Source organism: Vigna angularis, chromosome 1, assembly GCF_016808095.1.
Source record: "Vigna angularis cultivar LongXiaoDou No.4 chromosome 1, ASM1680809v1, whole genome shotgun sequence".
Lineage (NCBI taxonomy): Eukaryota > Viridiplantae > Streptophyta > Magnoliopsida > Fabales > Fabaceae > Vigna > Vigna angularis.
The window spans coordinates 35,859,426-35,872,789 of NC_068970.1; the positions used below are offsets into that span (position 1 = coordinate 35,859,426).

The 13,364-nt window shown below is 34.1% G+C and overlaps 2 protein-coding genes across 4 annotated transcripts; one reads left to right on the forward strand and one right to left on the reverse strand.

The window, feature by feature from the left end:
• Positions 1–2,201: 2,201 nt before the first annotated feature.
• Positions 2,202–8,465, forward strand: LOC108342911 (ubiquitin-conjugating enzyme E2 2). 3 transcript variants are annotated; one of them, XM_017580825.2, is made up of 7 exons: positions 2,269–2,426; positions 2,531–2,574; positions 3,164–3,294; positions 3,419–3,444; positions 4,287–4,376; positions 5,829–5,917; positions 8,181–8,465. In XM_017580825.2, the coding sequence occupies exons 3-7, from the start codon at positions 3,170–3,172 to the stop codon at positions 8,307–8,309; spliced, it is 459 nt and encodes a 152-aa protein (XP_017436314.1). In that variant the 5' UTR covers positions 2,269–2,426; positions 2,531–2,574; positions 3,164–3,169; the 3' UTR covers positions 8,310–8,465. The 3 variants fall into 3 exon arrangements, with proteins under 3 accessions (XP_017436306.1, XP_052727666.1, XP_017436314.1); XM_017580817.2 differs by lacking the exon at positions 2,531–2,574 and having other exon boundaries at positions 2,202–2,426; XM_052871706.1 differs by lacking the exons at positions 2,531–2,574; positions 4,287–4,376 and having other exon boundaries at positions 2,202–2,426.
• A 715-nt stretch (positions 8,466–9,180) lies between these two features.
• On the reverse strand, positions 9,181–12,940 carry LOC108342901 (probable LRR receptor-like serine/threonine-protein kinase At1g14390). The gene is made up of 7 exons (XM_017580805.2): positions 11,169–12,940; positions 10,902–11,035; positions 10,548–10,791; positions 10,271–10,464; positions 10,136–10,176; positions 9,939–10,050; positions 9,181–9,600 (listed from the first exon to the last, which is right to left on the reverse strand). Exons 1-7 carry the CDS (start codon positions 12,415–12,417, stop codon positions 9,367–9,369), a joined length of 2,208 nt encoding a protein of 735 aa, XP_017436294.1. The 5' UTR covers positions 12,418–12,940; the 3' UTR covers positions 9,181–9,366.
• Positions 12,941–13,364: the final 424 nt, after the last annotated feature.

A 13,364-nucleotide genomic window follows, 5' to 3' on the forward strand; every position in this document is an offset into this window, starting at 1 on the left:
TTCTAAAAGGCTAAAACTTAAAACATCAAAGAAAACATAACATGTTAAACGCTAATTCTCTTTAAAATGAAATATCACAAAAAACGTTTACATCAGTCTAAATGATACCATGAGCTAAACTATTACTTCGTTCAATGATGAAGTCTTTACTCAAAGCTTGGTATCTTTAGAAGAAAAACTTAATTGTTAAATGTTACCTCAATGGTAGAAAATTGAAAAGCACTTTATTGTTCCTAGCAAACATTAAATGACATTAAATGCTCAATGTTCATAAACAACAAAAGTGATAAGAGAAAAGACATATCTACTGCATGCATAATCTACTCTATTCTTTGCAGATAACCTATTATACACGCCTCCACAAGCTTCAAATTAAAATATCATAAGTGGACGTTAGAGACAAAAGAGATATTCACAAAATGTTCTTCACTTGAAGCGATGTCTAAAAGAAAGTACAACATACTTCAAGCAAAGTACTGAAAAAACATGCATGCTCTGAAAAGTTGACTTTAACCAATGACTGTTGTATACGAAGAATCAAGAGGATAACGTACAACGAAAATATTCATCCTTTGAGAAGTATTCAAAAGAAAAGCATAGAAAGAACTCAAGAAAAAGAAAATATTTGAACAAAAAAAAGAGAAGAAGACAAAAGAAGAAAAGCATACTCTCGAGCTTTAGTGTAATATTTGCTTAATAATTGTAAGAAAGAGAGAAAAAGAAAAGAGATAAACACCTACGAGTGTTTAGACTGCATTGTATTGTAATCATATCCTCTTTACGATAGTAATAATATGAATGACTTGTAAGCAATCGTAGATTACAATTTTGAAGAGAATTAAAAACACTTGCTGAATTCAATTGAGTTAAGGAAATTTCGAAAGGTTGCTTAGTTCCAGGAGTGGTGCGAATATTCATCTAGTCTAGGGTAACATGAGGTTATTCACTGATTGAGAAGACCAAGAATGGTGCGAATATTCATCTAGTCTAGGGTAACAGGAGGTTATTCGATGACTGAGAAGATCAGGAATGGTGAGAATACTCATTCAGTCTAGGGTAACAGGAGGTTATTCGCTGACTGAGAAGACCAGGAGTGGTGCGAATACTCAATTGTAATCTTCTTGAAGATTATAGTGGAACCCTCTATGGAGAAGATTGGACGTAACTCAGTTGAGGTGAACCAGTATAAAAATATCTATGCAAACATTATTTCTCTCTTGTCTAAGCGCTTCTATTATAAAAACTTGTAGCTGCATTTTTATTTATAATTACAAGAACCTTCGCACTAAACGATTATTCTTCGACTAAGGAAGTTCTTACAAACACTGCAAGGTAAATTTTGGATAGCTCGTTAAGAGCAACTATCTTTTACAATCATCTATTAGGTCGAGCGTTTAATGTCTATGTGATAAATCCAAAAGTCGACGAATGTGCTATACCAAAAGGGTTATGAATCTTTTTTTCCATTAACACTATTCAACCCCCTGAAGTACTTGAAAAACACTAGAAGGGGGTGTTGAATAGTGTAAATGGAAAAATTCTTTCCGCAAACCTTCTGATATAACACGTAATTGAGCTTTGAAAATTTCTTATGAAATTTAAACACTCGACCTAATAAAAGTTGTAAACTATTCTTGCTTTTTACGTGCTAAATAGAATGTACATTGCATAATTTTATAAGAACCTTCTTAGTTGAAGAGTAATCGTTTAGCTTAAAAGATTCTTGTATTTGGAAATAAAACCACAACTACATGTTTTTATAATAGAAGTGTTTAGGTAGGAAAAGAGATATATGTACAATTATTTTTATACTGGTTCAGTCTAACTGAGTTATATTGAGTCTCTTCTGTATAGGTTTCATTATGATCTTTCCAAGAGTACAAATATTTAAATGTAGTTAATTAGGTGAAAGTACTTTCATTCTACCATTCAAAGTATAATAAGAGTAATAATTTTTGAAGTATAATAATGTTACGTATTATTCATAATATAATAAATATTTGTCTTTAAATGTATTTTTTTTATCTTTATAAATTGAAAATTGGTAAATAAAAATGTTTTTTTTGTTTTGAAGAGATGGTGATATTTTAAAAATAGTGTAAGTGTAAGTAAGTGTGTATGCATAATAAAGTCTCATGGGTTGTTGGGAGTTTGGAGCAAGTTGCCAAGAAAAGCAGATATCACCACAAAGAGAGAGAAAGAGAGCGCATTTGGGATTGGGACCGCTCAGCTGACCTGACCATTCTATAAAATCAAAATAATTGGAACAAAAGATTCTCTCTCTCTCATTGGAACCATTTTCCTCAAAAGTCTCTATTCCTATTCTTTCTCTTCCTTTTCTGGGTTCTCCTCAATCCATTCAAAGCTTCAATCTTTTCTCTTCCTCTGCCCCCTGCACCTCCCCTCACACCCTTCTTCACTCACAAGTCAGAACCCTTTCCTTTTCTCCCTTTTCCGATTTTTCCTAAAAATCTGTTTTTCGTTTTTTTAGTGTGTTGTTTTTTTTTTCCTGAAATTAATTCATACCCAGATTGATAATTGCTTTGGAATTTGTTTCAAAGAACCATTTGTCTGGTGGGTAGCTTCTGGCTTGTTAAAATTTCCTTTTCTGTATGTTGTGGTAGAAATGAAGAAATCGATCTGAGATATCTACTAAGGATATCGTTTTTGCAATTTTGTAAATAAAGTTTCTTGGGTGTTTAGAAACCCTTGATTTTCCTTTCTCTTGTTTTGTTTTGGGATTTTTAAAGACTTTAATGATCGTATTCCGACTTCGTCGTTCACTTTGCGAGCGAAATGGTTTTTTCTTTTAACTCATTGATGCATGCCCTTAGGACTGTCTTATGAGTTCAGATAAACTCATGGTATTAGGTTGTTCAATTTTGATTTCATTTTGAAAATTCTGGATTTTACTAATAAAGCATCAGTAGCTTTGTAATTGGTAACTTCTGAGAATGTAAGTTTAGCTTTAGCGTTCTCCTTGTTTGCATTTTCTGAACCCTTGATGTTTTCCTTTTACCGAAATTTTATTAAATATTGTGTTTTTCTATCTTGTTCACTCACTCACTCTCCCTTTCTTTCTCTCAATTTGTTTTTTACCTCTGTATATGAACATGTCAATGGCTGATTGCTATTGTCTGAATTGTGTTTGATTGAGATATAGGTGAAGATGTCGACACCGGCGAGGAAGAGACTGATGAGGGATTTTAAACGATTGCAGCAAGATCCTCCTGCTGGCATCAGTGGGGCGCCCCAAGACAATAATATTATGCTTTGGAATGCTGTTATCTTTGGGTGTGTAGTAGATTACTAATCCTGATTTTTTTTTCTTGACTGTGTTTCTCTTTACTTTGTGGTTTTGGATGATTTAATGTATAGTAAATATCTAATTGTGCTCTTCTGTTACTTTTATTTTCAGACCAGATGACACCCCTTGGGATGGAGGTACAGTCATCTTCTACCATATATATATATATATATATATATATATATATATATATATATATATATATATATATATATATATATATATATATATATATATATATATATATATATATAACTGAGATTCTGTATCTTATTTGAATGTTTCCACATGTTATAATAATTGTGTCTGAGTTTCTAGTCTGTCTTTTAACTGTTTGGAGATAGCATCTGTCCTGCTAAGATTAGTTATGACCAACATTAAATGCAGAGGATCAACCGGCTTTCATTAAAAAAATATACAGTCGTGTATGATCAGCAAAACATATGCATATGCATTAAAAAGTAGTTGATAGAGATTAAAGTTGAAGTATCGAACTGCACATCCAATTCTATTATGTATATGTATATGTTTTGTTGCTTCAATACTATTTAATCAAATTGTTTATTCTTCTTGACTTTAATGTTTTTTTTAGAAATGAAAGTTGAAGTATTGAACTGCACATCCAGTTGTCTATGGTGTATATGTATGTTTTGTTGCTGCAATGTTATTTAATCAAGAAAGTTTGTTCTTCTTGATTTTAAAGAGTGTCTGCTTTGTGTGCAATTTGGTTTCAGAAACTAGAAAGTAGAATAATTCAAATTACAATTGAAAGTGCCTGATATGATTTTACTCTTTTATTTGACTCATACAAACACAATTTCAACTTGTTCACATGTCACACAAGGCTTAGCTTTTGATCTATTTTAGGTGTATAAAGATAATGGTTTAAATTGCCATGTGTAATGGTAACTTAGTTGTGCCTAGGTACAGAGTCTTCTTATTTCTGGATGTTTGTATGACTGACATCCTTGTCTTTCAGGTACGTTTAAGTTGACACTTCAGTTTACAGAGGATTATCCTAATAAGCCACCAACTGTGCGCTTTGTTTCTAGAATGTTTCATCCAAACAGTGAGTAGAAAACTACCCTGCAATTTCATTTTAGTGTTAGAAACTTATAATGACTTATGAAATATTTGTACAATGAATGCAGTAGTGTTATTGTTAAACTAAAAGCTTCAGACAGAAGTGGGAAGTATTTTTTTTTTTTAAATCAACATCATTCACGTGCTTTTGGAAGTGATTGTTGAAACAGCTTCTGTGGTGATTTTATCTACCTGGAAGCTGTTTCAAAAAATATGCCTAAAATATAAGGTATCAATTATTTTATACTTCAGTTCAGGTTTGACACTTTCTTTCTTTGAAGGACAGTGAATGTATTTTCCCCCTTTAATATAGTTTGTTGTTTCGGTTATGGCATCCTGTGTTGTCCCTATTGCTGATTGAAAAGAAAACATAAATTTTTCTTTAGAGGCTGAAGCTGTTTTCTCATATATCTGTCTCTTTCATGCACAAACTGGTTTTGGTATAGAAATGATCAAAATATAAATCTTGAAAATTCTTACGTATGTATTAATTTGTCTGGATATTCTGAATTCCCTCTGTAAGGATTTTATATCGTGCAATGTTATCAAATGGAAGTTATGGCAGTGCCATAAAGGTATGATATGGAGGTTTTGCCCCCTCATCGTCATCTGCCATCTGCTATTTTGAACCTGCTACCTGATGACCTAAATCTTGAAATCAAGCAGTTTTTTTTTTTGTCTTGTTCCTTGTATTTTTTCTTTCTTCCTTTTTTCTCTCCTCTTTTCACATGTTCTTTTTCATCTAGTTTCTGCTCTGTTTTATAGTTCTCTGTTTTTGTTTTTCAAAATTTCAGAATCAATTATTTGTTTATTGTTCTTGTGTTTGCTTAGAGAACATTGTTCCCGAGTTTTTCCACTTATAAGATAATGTCAAGTGTCCAAAACCTAAGCAATGCATCCTAAAACTACTAAATGAAATAGTAGTGTTTTTATAAGTTATGTTTAAGACATTATCTGATGATAATCATGAGAATTTTATAAATGTTACGAAATTAGTTTTTGATTATGCTATTTTTAATATATTGTCATTTTTTGTAGTTTTTGTTGTGTGGATATTTATATAAGAATTTGTCTGTCATGAATTTCCACCATATGCTGCTGCGCCATCTGCCATATTTGTATGGTAATTTTTTTTCTTACTGTCATAGCCCATTATCTGTTATTGCCAACATTGATGTTGTATAATAACTCCATATACATATTTTTGCCAGTGATCTAAACATTGAATTGTATCTTGTTAACAATTTAACATGTTGATCTTACGGATCAAATTTATGATTAATTTCAACGATTGCAGAAATGTGATAAGTGGTGAATATTTCATTTGTTTTTAAAACATTTTCTATTTTAAGTTAAATTGGATCAGAACACCAATTTTATCTTTGCACGATAATAACTTCCAATATACTTCTAAGCCCATCTTAATTGGCAATTTTAGTTTATGCGGATGGAAGTATATGCTTGGACATTTTGCAAAATCAGTGGAGTCCTATCTATGATGTAGCTGCAATTCTTACCTCAATCCAGGTAATCGCGATTCACTTAATATTTCAGACTTGCGTTGAGTTGAGACCATACATGCCAAAACTGATTTGATTGCACCTTTTCTGTGATTTATTTAAAATACATTTGATATTAGTGTGTAGGAGGAGAAGCGTTGTGTTCTGCCTCTGTAGCCAATATGAAACTTTTTGAAACCTCAAACATGTATCAATCATGAAGCATTGTGTGTGCTAATGCTTGCCCATTATTTGGATAATGACAGTGTTAAATGAGCTAGAGTCACTACATTGGCTCCCAAATGAGCTAGGGTTCTCATTTTTTTTCTTGACAAATGTGGGTATTTTAAATATTTGTACTTGGACAGGAAAGTATTTTGAGGTAATACTCACAATGATTTGAAACTTGCCCATTATTTGGAAGTAATGCACTGTGTTACTGAAATACAGTGTCACATGAGCTAGAGTGAGTCATTATATTGGCTCCCAAATGTAGTGTTAACTGAGCAAGGGTCCTCACATTTTTCTTGACAAATATTGGGGTATTTGAATGTAGTAGGCACCATCATTTGAAAAAAAATTAACATCATGTGTCTTTAAGAAAGCAAATGGTTTTTTGAAGAGCCAAGGATCTAGATAGGAAGATAAAGGATAGAAAGAAGTGTGGTATTATTGGGTAGAATTAAAAAAAGAATTTGGTGGGTGTAAAAAAGTTTGGCAAAAGAATCTCTGAATCTACTCTTTAAAATTAATGGAGATATAACAAACTATCAATATCATTAAATTTTATGCTCCACAAATAGGGATCAGAAGTGCCTGTGTAAGAAAAGTTTTGGGTAAGGTTGCTTCAAGGCTCCTCCACAAATAGGGATCAGAAGTGCTTGCGTAAGAAATGGTACTCATAGGAAGAGATCTAAATGGACATGTTGGGTTGTAGATATTAACTTTAGAATCAAAGCCCTTTCGCTTGAATTGGTGCAAGAAACTGCAATTTTAACAAGGAAAGACGAAAATGCTTTGGAGGTAAAATGAGAGATCCCGGTATCACAAGTTTCGAAATTTAAGCATTTGGAATGAATGAATTGATGGGAAAACTAATAAAGATGTTGAACATAGGATACAATTTGAGTGGTTAAAATAAAGGAAGGCTTTCGGGGTTATTTGTGATCATAAAATATGTAATGAGTTCAAAGGAAAGTGTTATTGTGCTGTTATACAACCAACTATACATCGTTGTAAATGTTGGATTTAAAGGAACCAAACCAAAAATAAGTGCAGGTAGCAAAAATGAGAATGTTAAAATGGCTGTCCCCAAAAGAAAAGGCATGATACAGATGCATATGAGGAGATATGTGTGTGGCATCTATGAAAAAATGATTAAAACTTTTTAAGTTTAAGGTGGTTTAGACATCTGCAAATAAGGCAGTAGAGGCACTAGTGAGGAGAGTAGAAGGCCTAGTTTCTAGCCATGTGAAAAGGGATAGAGGTAGACATTGGAGGGAAATACCAAAGGAACCTGCATTTGCAAGATCTATCGCAATAGTACTCCATGTACTTGAACAACATCTTCTTATCAGTATAGCCACGTGAATTTCATTTCTTATTTGGTATTGGGAAAATCCTAAGTCACACATTGATTGGAGATATGACCAAATAGGATGTATAAAGTGGGATGGGGGCAAAGCCAATTTTGTGGAGTTTTAAGACTTAAATCCAAATGCTAAGAGGTATGGGAAAAATAAAAATTATATACATTAGCCAGCATTGTCGTTGTTAATGTCAGCCATTTCAATGATCCCCATATTTATAATCTTTTTTAGTAAGGGGTATATAGCAATCACCACTTGCATAGTAGGTTCAAAACTCTTGTAGGTGAGGGGGGCATACCAGTGGTGAATATACTTGCAAATAAACTACCAATTAAAAACAATTACTAATTATCAAAGGTAAGCCCCACTTTATTGATACTTTTTGGTCCTACAATGTTAAATAATTGAGATAAAGTAAAAAACAAAACAAACTAATTAAGAACATTAAAGAATTTGTATGTATCTTGATGGGAGAGAAATTTTAGTTTCTAAAACTCCTCTTACCGGGTGAAATTCATGTAGATCCCCACTAAATGTGCCAGGTCGAATTCCCTAATCGGTGGGATTCATATATAAATTTCATATAGTGGGAGAAAGAAGTTAAAAGAGTGTTACTTTCGAACCCAGATACATTGTGTTAGATTATTTGTGTATTGCTCTCGATTCTTGGTATTTTCCACTAAAGGGGTTTTGTTGTTGCAGTCATTGCTATGTGATCCGAATGCTAGTTCTCCTGCGAATTCTGAAGCTGCCCGGATGTTCAGTGAGAACAAGCGTGAATACAACAGAAGAGTCCGTGAGATTGTTGAGCAGAGTTGGACTGCCGATTAAATCATCATATATAAAGATAGGGCCTATGTGGCAATCAAAAGGTTGTCAAAAAGGATATGGTTGAATAACCAAGACTTAAAGGATCATTATGATTTTCCAGTCGTTGACTATGTGTTTGCTCAAACTATGAGTTAATATTCCACCTTATTTACTCCATTCTGTGGTTCATTTATGTCTTTGGTGACAACTTTATCATTATAGAATAGGATGGCGGATCTACCATGCGATTTCCATACCAATAAGCATAATGGTCTTTACCCTTTGAACACCCAAGGAACCATCTGTACGTCCCGTTAAAAGTATGGTGGAAAGTCGATTATTTGAGGACCACTATTTTGTAGGGATGAATTTCTTTAAGTTATTCTATTTGTTAGAAAAATACTTGGTAATGAATCGTTTTATAAGGCAAATAATTTGCATGACGTATATGAGCAACATTCATAACATATGACCTCTATTTAGATGGATTAATACTGTGAAGATTCCTTTTTGATCGAGTTATGTGTCTTCATAACTAAAAAGTTTAGAGGAAATATGAAAGTTCGATGAAAGTTTAAAATTGACCACTTAAGCTGATTAAGTGTAGAAGGCATAAAATAAGGAATTATTACAAGGCAGTGTAAATAAAAGTGGTTAAAAGGATTAATGGCGCAATTTTCTGAAAAATTAGTAATGGTTTTGTGTGATATATCATTAAGTAGTGACATTTAAGTGATTTTAATCGGAGTATCTATTGTTTTTCAACAAGTGGTAAGTTGTTTTTGAATTTGTTACTATTAAGACAGAAAAGGTCAATTATTGGGGTGTATATGTAAGGATCTGGTTTCTATCACAGTTGTACTCGCGATGTAAATGCTATCGAAGTCAAAGGAGCAAGGAAACGATATTTTGATATGGACATAGTTCAGATTTGTAAGAAATTCAGTAACAATACAAATAAGGAAAAATGCAGGCCAAACTGTGTTTTTGGGCCTTAGTTCACATATGTACATTACCATTTATTCCTTATGATAATGAACTTATGAAATGTAAGCAAACATTTTTATTAACAAGAGGTTTACAACTTTGTGCTGAGGTTTCCACTGCTGGTCCATGACTCTTGAACTTGCATTGAGTATTGTAAATTCCAAAGAACATCCTCTATTGAAGGACGCTGGCTAGAGACCTTGGAGAGACAGTTGATGGTAATATGAATTGCAGTCTTCATTGATTCATAAGCATAAGTTCCTCGCAGTGAAGGATCAATTACACTTTTAAGTACTGATGTTGCTTCTGATGAACCATTCTCCAGCTGAGCGTAATATAGACCCAATTAAAAATAAGAAAAATAATAGTATACTTGATTTGGTTACCATAAACTTTTGGTATTCGGTGGGGTTTGGAACAAACTTTGTGGGTTGTGAGCATTCTATTTGTCGTTAGGATTACATCAATTTCAACGACAAAGTTACCTTATTAACTATATTGTATAGTTACACCTACACATCTATTATTAGTACATCATTTTCTCGAGGATATTATTGAAAAAAGTAATCAGTAGATTCTTCATATTACAGTGACATAATTTGAGGCAAAAAAACATTCCAAAAGTGACAAATAAAACGATAGGCAAAAAGTTTTAATGGATACCTCATCCTTCATCTCCTCTATTTCACTAGGGGAAGCAATTTCTTTGCCAGTGATAACTTCAAGAAGAATAACGCCCAGCTGATAGATGTCTTCCTTTTCTGCATTATTTGTGCTGCATATGGGTTTAACAACAACTTATAATTGGCATATAACAGTGGAATAGAAGAGAAGATTTTTCTTTTTAAAATGAGAAATACCTGCCCATATGATTGGTGGCAATGTGTTCATTATGTGCACTCTGAAAATTGATCGATGCAAGTTAGATTTATAGATTCAATTCTATTGTACAAATATTAATGAGAAAGTGATCAAATTATTTAGTCTGTCCAAACCTTGGATGGCAATGGAATACTGTATCTACTAACTTTTGCATTGAGACTATCATCCAACAGAATGTTCTCAATCTTTAAATTGTTGCCATATATGCCAGGAGCAACTCCTGTGTGTAAGAACTGGACTCCTCTTGCAATGCCTATGCTCATTGCCATTCTTTGTGGCCATTTCAGCATTTCCCTCTTTCTCCCATCTGTTGAATGAGGACTCAAGTTATGCTACACTTTTTAGGAATTCCTCTATTTTCATTAGCATTTCATTCTATTGAATGTTTACCTGCAAGTTGATCCCTTAACGACACATTTGAGATGTGCTCAAATACGATGAAGACTGTGCTTGTTGTTTGGGGATGTTCCTGTTCAGTAATGATACAGTGTCCTAGAACACTCACCATGTGCCTGTGCCTCAAATTGGGTAATACCTCTATTTGCTGCATGATGCTGTGGGGGAGACCTTTCTGCCTTATTTTAACACAATTAACTAGGACCACTGAACCATCTCTAAGCCAACCTTTATATAGCTGTATGAATATGATAGTAAATGCTTGTCACTAACCCTTGTACTTGTGGGTTCCATCTCATTATAAAACGCAAGTTACGAATCCATAAACATTATAGAAAAATATTTTACCTGTCCTTGTGATCCCTCTTCTATTAAATTTGATGGGTCAAAGTTATTTGTTGCATCTTCAATTTCCTCTGATGTGAAAATACGGTATGGTGGAAGTCCAAGTGCAGCTTGCTTCATGGCCTGAGGAATATGTCCTACTCCCGCAGGAGAAACCAGATTAATGCACACTTAAAAGAAGGAAATGAACTTTAAAGAAGATTTGAGATTTTTATCATATCATATAGAATCAATTAACAGTGATAGAAAAGAATATAATAGTGGCCTTACTTGTACCGTTTGGTCCAGGAGATGCACTGGCAGAATATTTATTAGCAACAGATTTGTCCATTTTATGATGTGATCTTTCTCCATTGGTCTTTCTAAAGATGAACACAATGAGAAAAACCAGAAGTCCAGCAATTACTACAGCTCCTCCAATTATTCCAATCACTACGCCTAGTTTGGCACCCGAATTTGAATCATTCCGCGGCTTTTTAGCTGGAGGCTTAACAGCTAAAGCTCCCTCTCTCTTGCAAAAAGAAGATGGATGCTGATTATTTAAGCTTTTGGTTGAGAAACAATTTCCAGAATATAGTACTGTGGCCTTTGAAGACATTGAACCAAGGCACGCAGGCAATTTTCCAACCAGAAGGTTGTGTGAGATATCCACAAATGTTAGTGAAGAACTACATGCCTTATTCACTGAGAGGTTACCACTTAGATGGTTTGCAGCCAAGTTTAGGGAATGAAGGGAAGGCATAGACATAAGAAAGGACGGGATGTTTCCAAAAACATCATTGGAAGATACATCAAATACCTGAAGTTTGTCGAAGTGTTCAATCTCTGGAGGAATACGAGATCTCAGTGAATTATTTCTCAAGATTATAGTGACAAGATTCTTTCCCACTAAAGGGAATTCAGGACCCAGTTTGTTACCTCCCAAGTTGAGCTCTTCAAGAGAAGTTAATCTCTGGAGATCAGGGACACTTCCATTGAAGAGATTATTAACCAAAACGAGACTCCTTAGATTCATCATTGAGGATATGGATGGTGGAATTTCCCCATAAATGAAATTTGAGCTAATGTTTAGCACTTCCAGGGACCAAAACCTGTTGATTTTGGATGGTAAAGGACCCCACAAACCCAAGGACACTAAGGACAACACCTTCAAATTTGAAAGCTTTGTCATGACAGTGAAGAAAGAATCGATGGAGAATTTTCCTGAAAGTGTTTGAAGGGAAGTCCAGGAACCTGCCTGGGGATTGTGTGAAGATGGGGAGGTCTTGTTTCCAATGATAGTTAGTTCTGTCAAATGACCATTTGAGCAAACTATCTTGAGGGAAGAAGAGGGAGGGAGGAAGCACAAGTTGGTCCATCTTGTCCACCCTTGAAGAGCTTGAGGATATTCAAGAAGCTTCTGAACTTGGAATAGAATTCTATTCTCACTTGTTGATAGCTGTGCAACCGAGGAAGGAGTAAGCAGAACAAGAACGATTGCAAGAAAAAAGTAAGTGAAACAAACCCTCAGGTTCTTCATGTTATGAGGCTAAAGTATTTGTACTAAGATAGAGTCTTGTTAGTCACACACAGCATACTCAACTGCAGAGTTCAGAGTTGAAAATATTGGATTAACATACAACAGTGGAATTGCTCAAAAGATGGTATTGGCATGAATTTCCATGAGTAGAGAGCTACACAAAGCAGAACAATCCATGGTCTTTCATGGCTTTGTGTCTTTAGTTTTTTCTCACTTTCCAGCTGTGCAGAATCTAATAATTTGCAAAGAAAGACTTTTAAGCAGAAAAGCTATTTGTCATGGGATAATGATTGCAGGAAAAAAGATTTTTTGATGGGAATTATGGGAATAAAGAATTTCAGTAATGTGGAGCAGGTGGTAGGACAATGGGGGAGGACTGAAGTTTGTGAAATGGATCTGAGTTGAGATCTGAAAAGAAAGAGATTTCAAAAATTGTGAGTGAAGCCACCAAGAAAGTACCACTAGTTTAGTTTAGTAAAGGAGCTTTTATGAGAGATGTCACATGGAAGTGTGCAAAGACATTAAAACGGAATTCTGATTAGAGGGTGTTCAAAGCATTCTAGCATTAAATAGCCACTTGGTTTGCTAGCTGCTACATGCCCCAAGAAATCCAACCTCTCAACTCAAAGTCAACACAATGCTGCTCAAATCAATGCTGCAAAGTGCAGAAGCTTTAGTGCTGACCATTTTATTATGAACCTGCATGTACCTTAGCACTACTTTCCTCTAGTCAAGAATTATTCATGTAATAAACCACGCGCCATGGCACGTGATCGCACTGAAGGGTAGATAGGCTCTTTTATTTCATCCAATTAACTAAAAGCTTCTGCATTATCCAATTATGAACTGTAAAGTACAAGAAAATTGTTGGCTACTTTAACATAATTTAGTTAGATTTTCTGAATAGTATGCAAGTACACTATGTAATATGTCTAACCATTACGGGA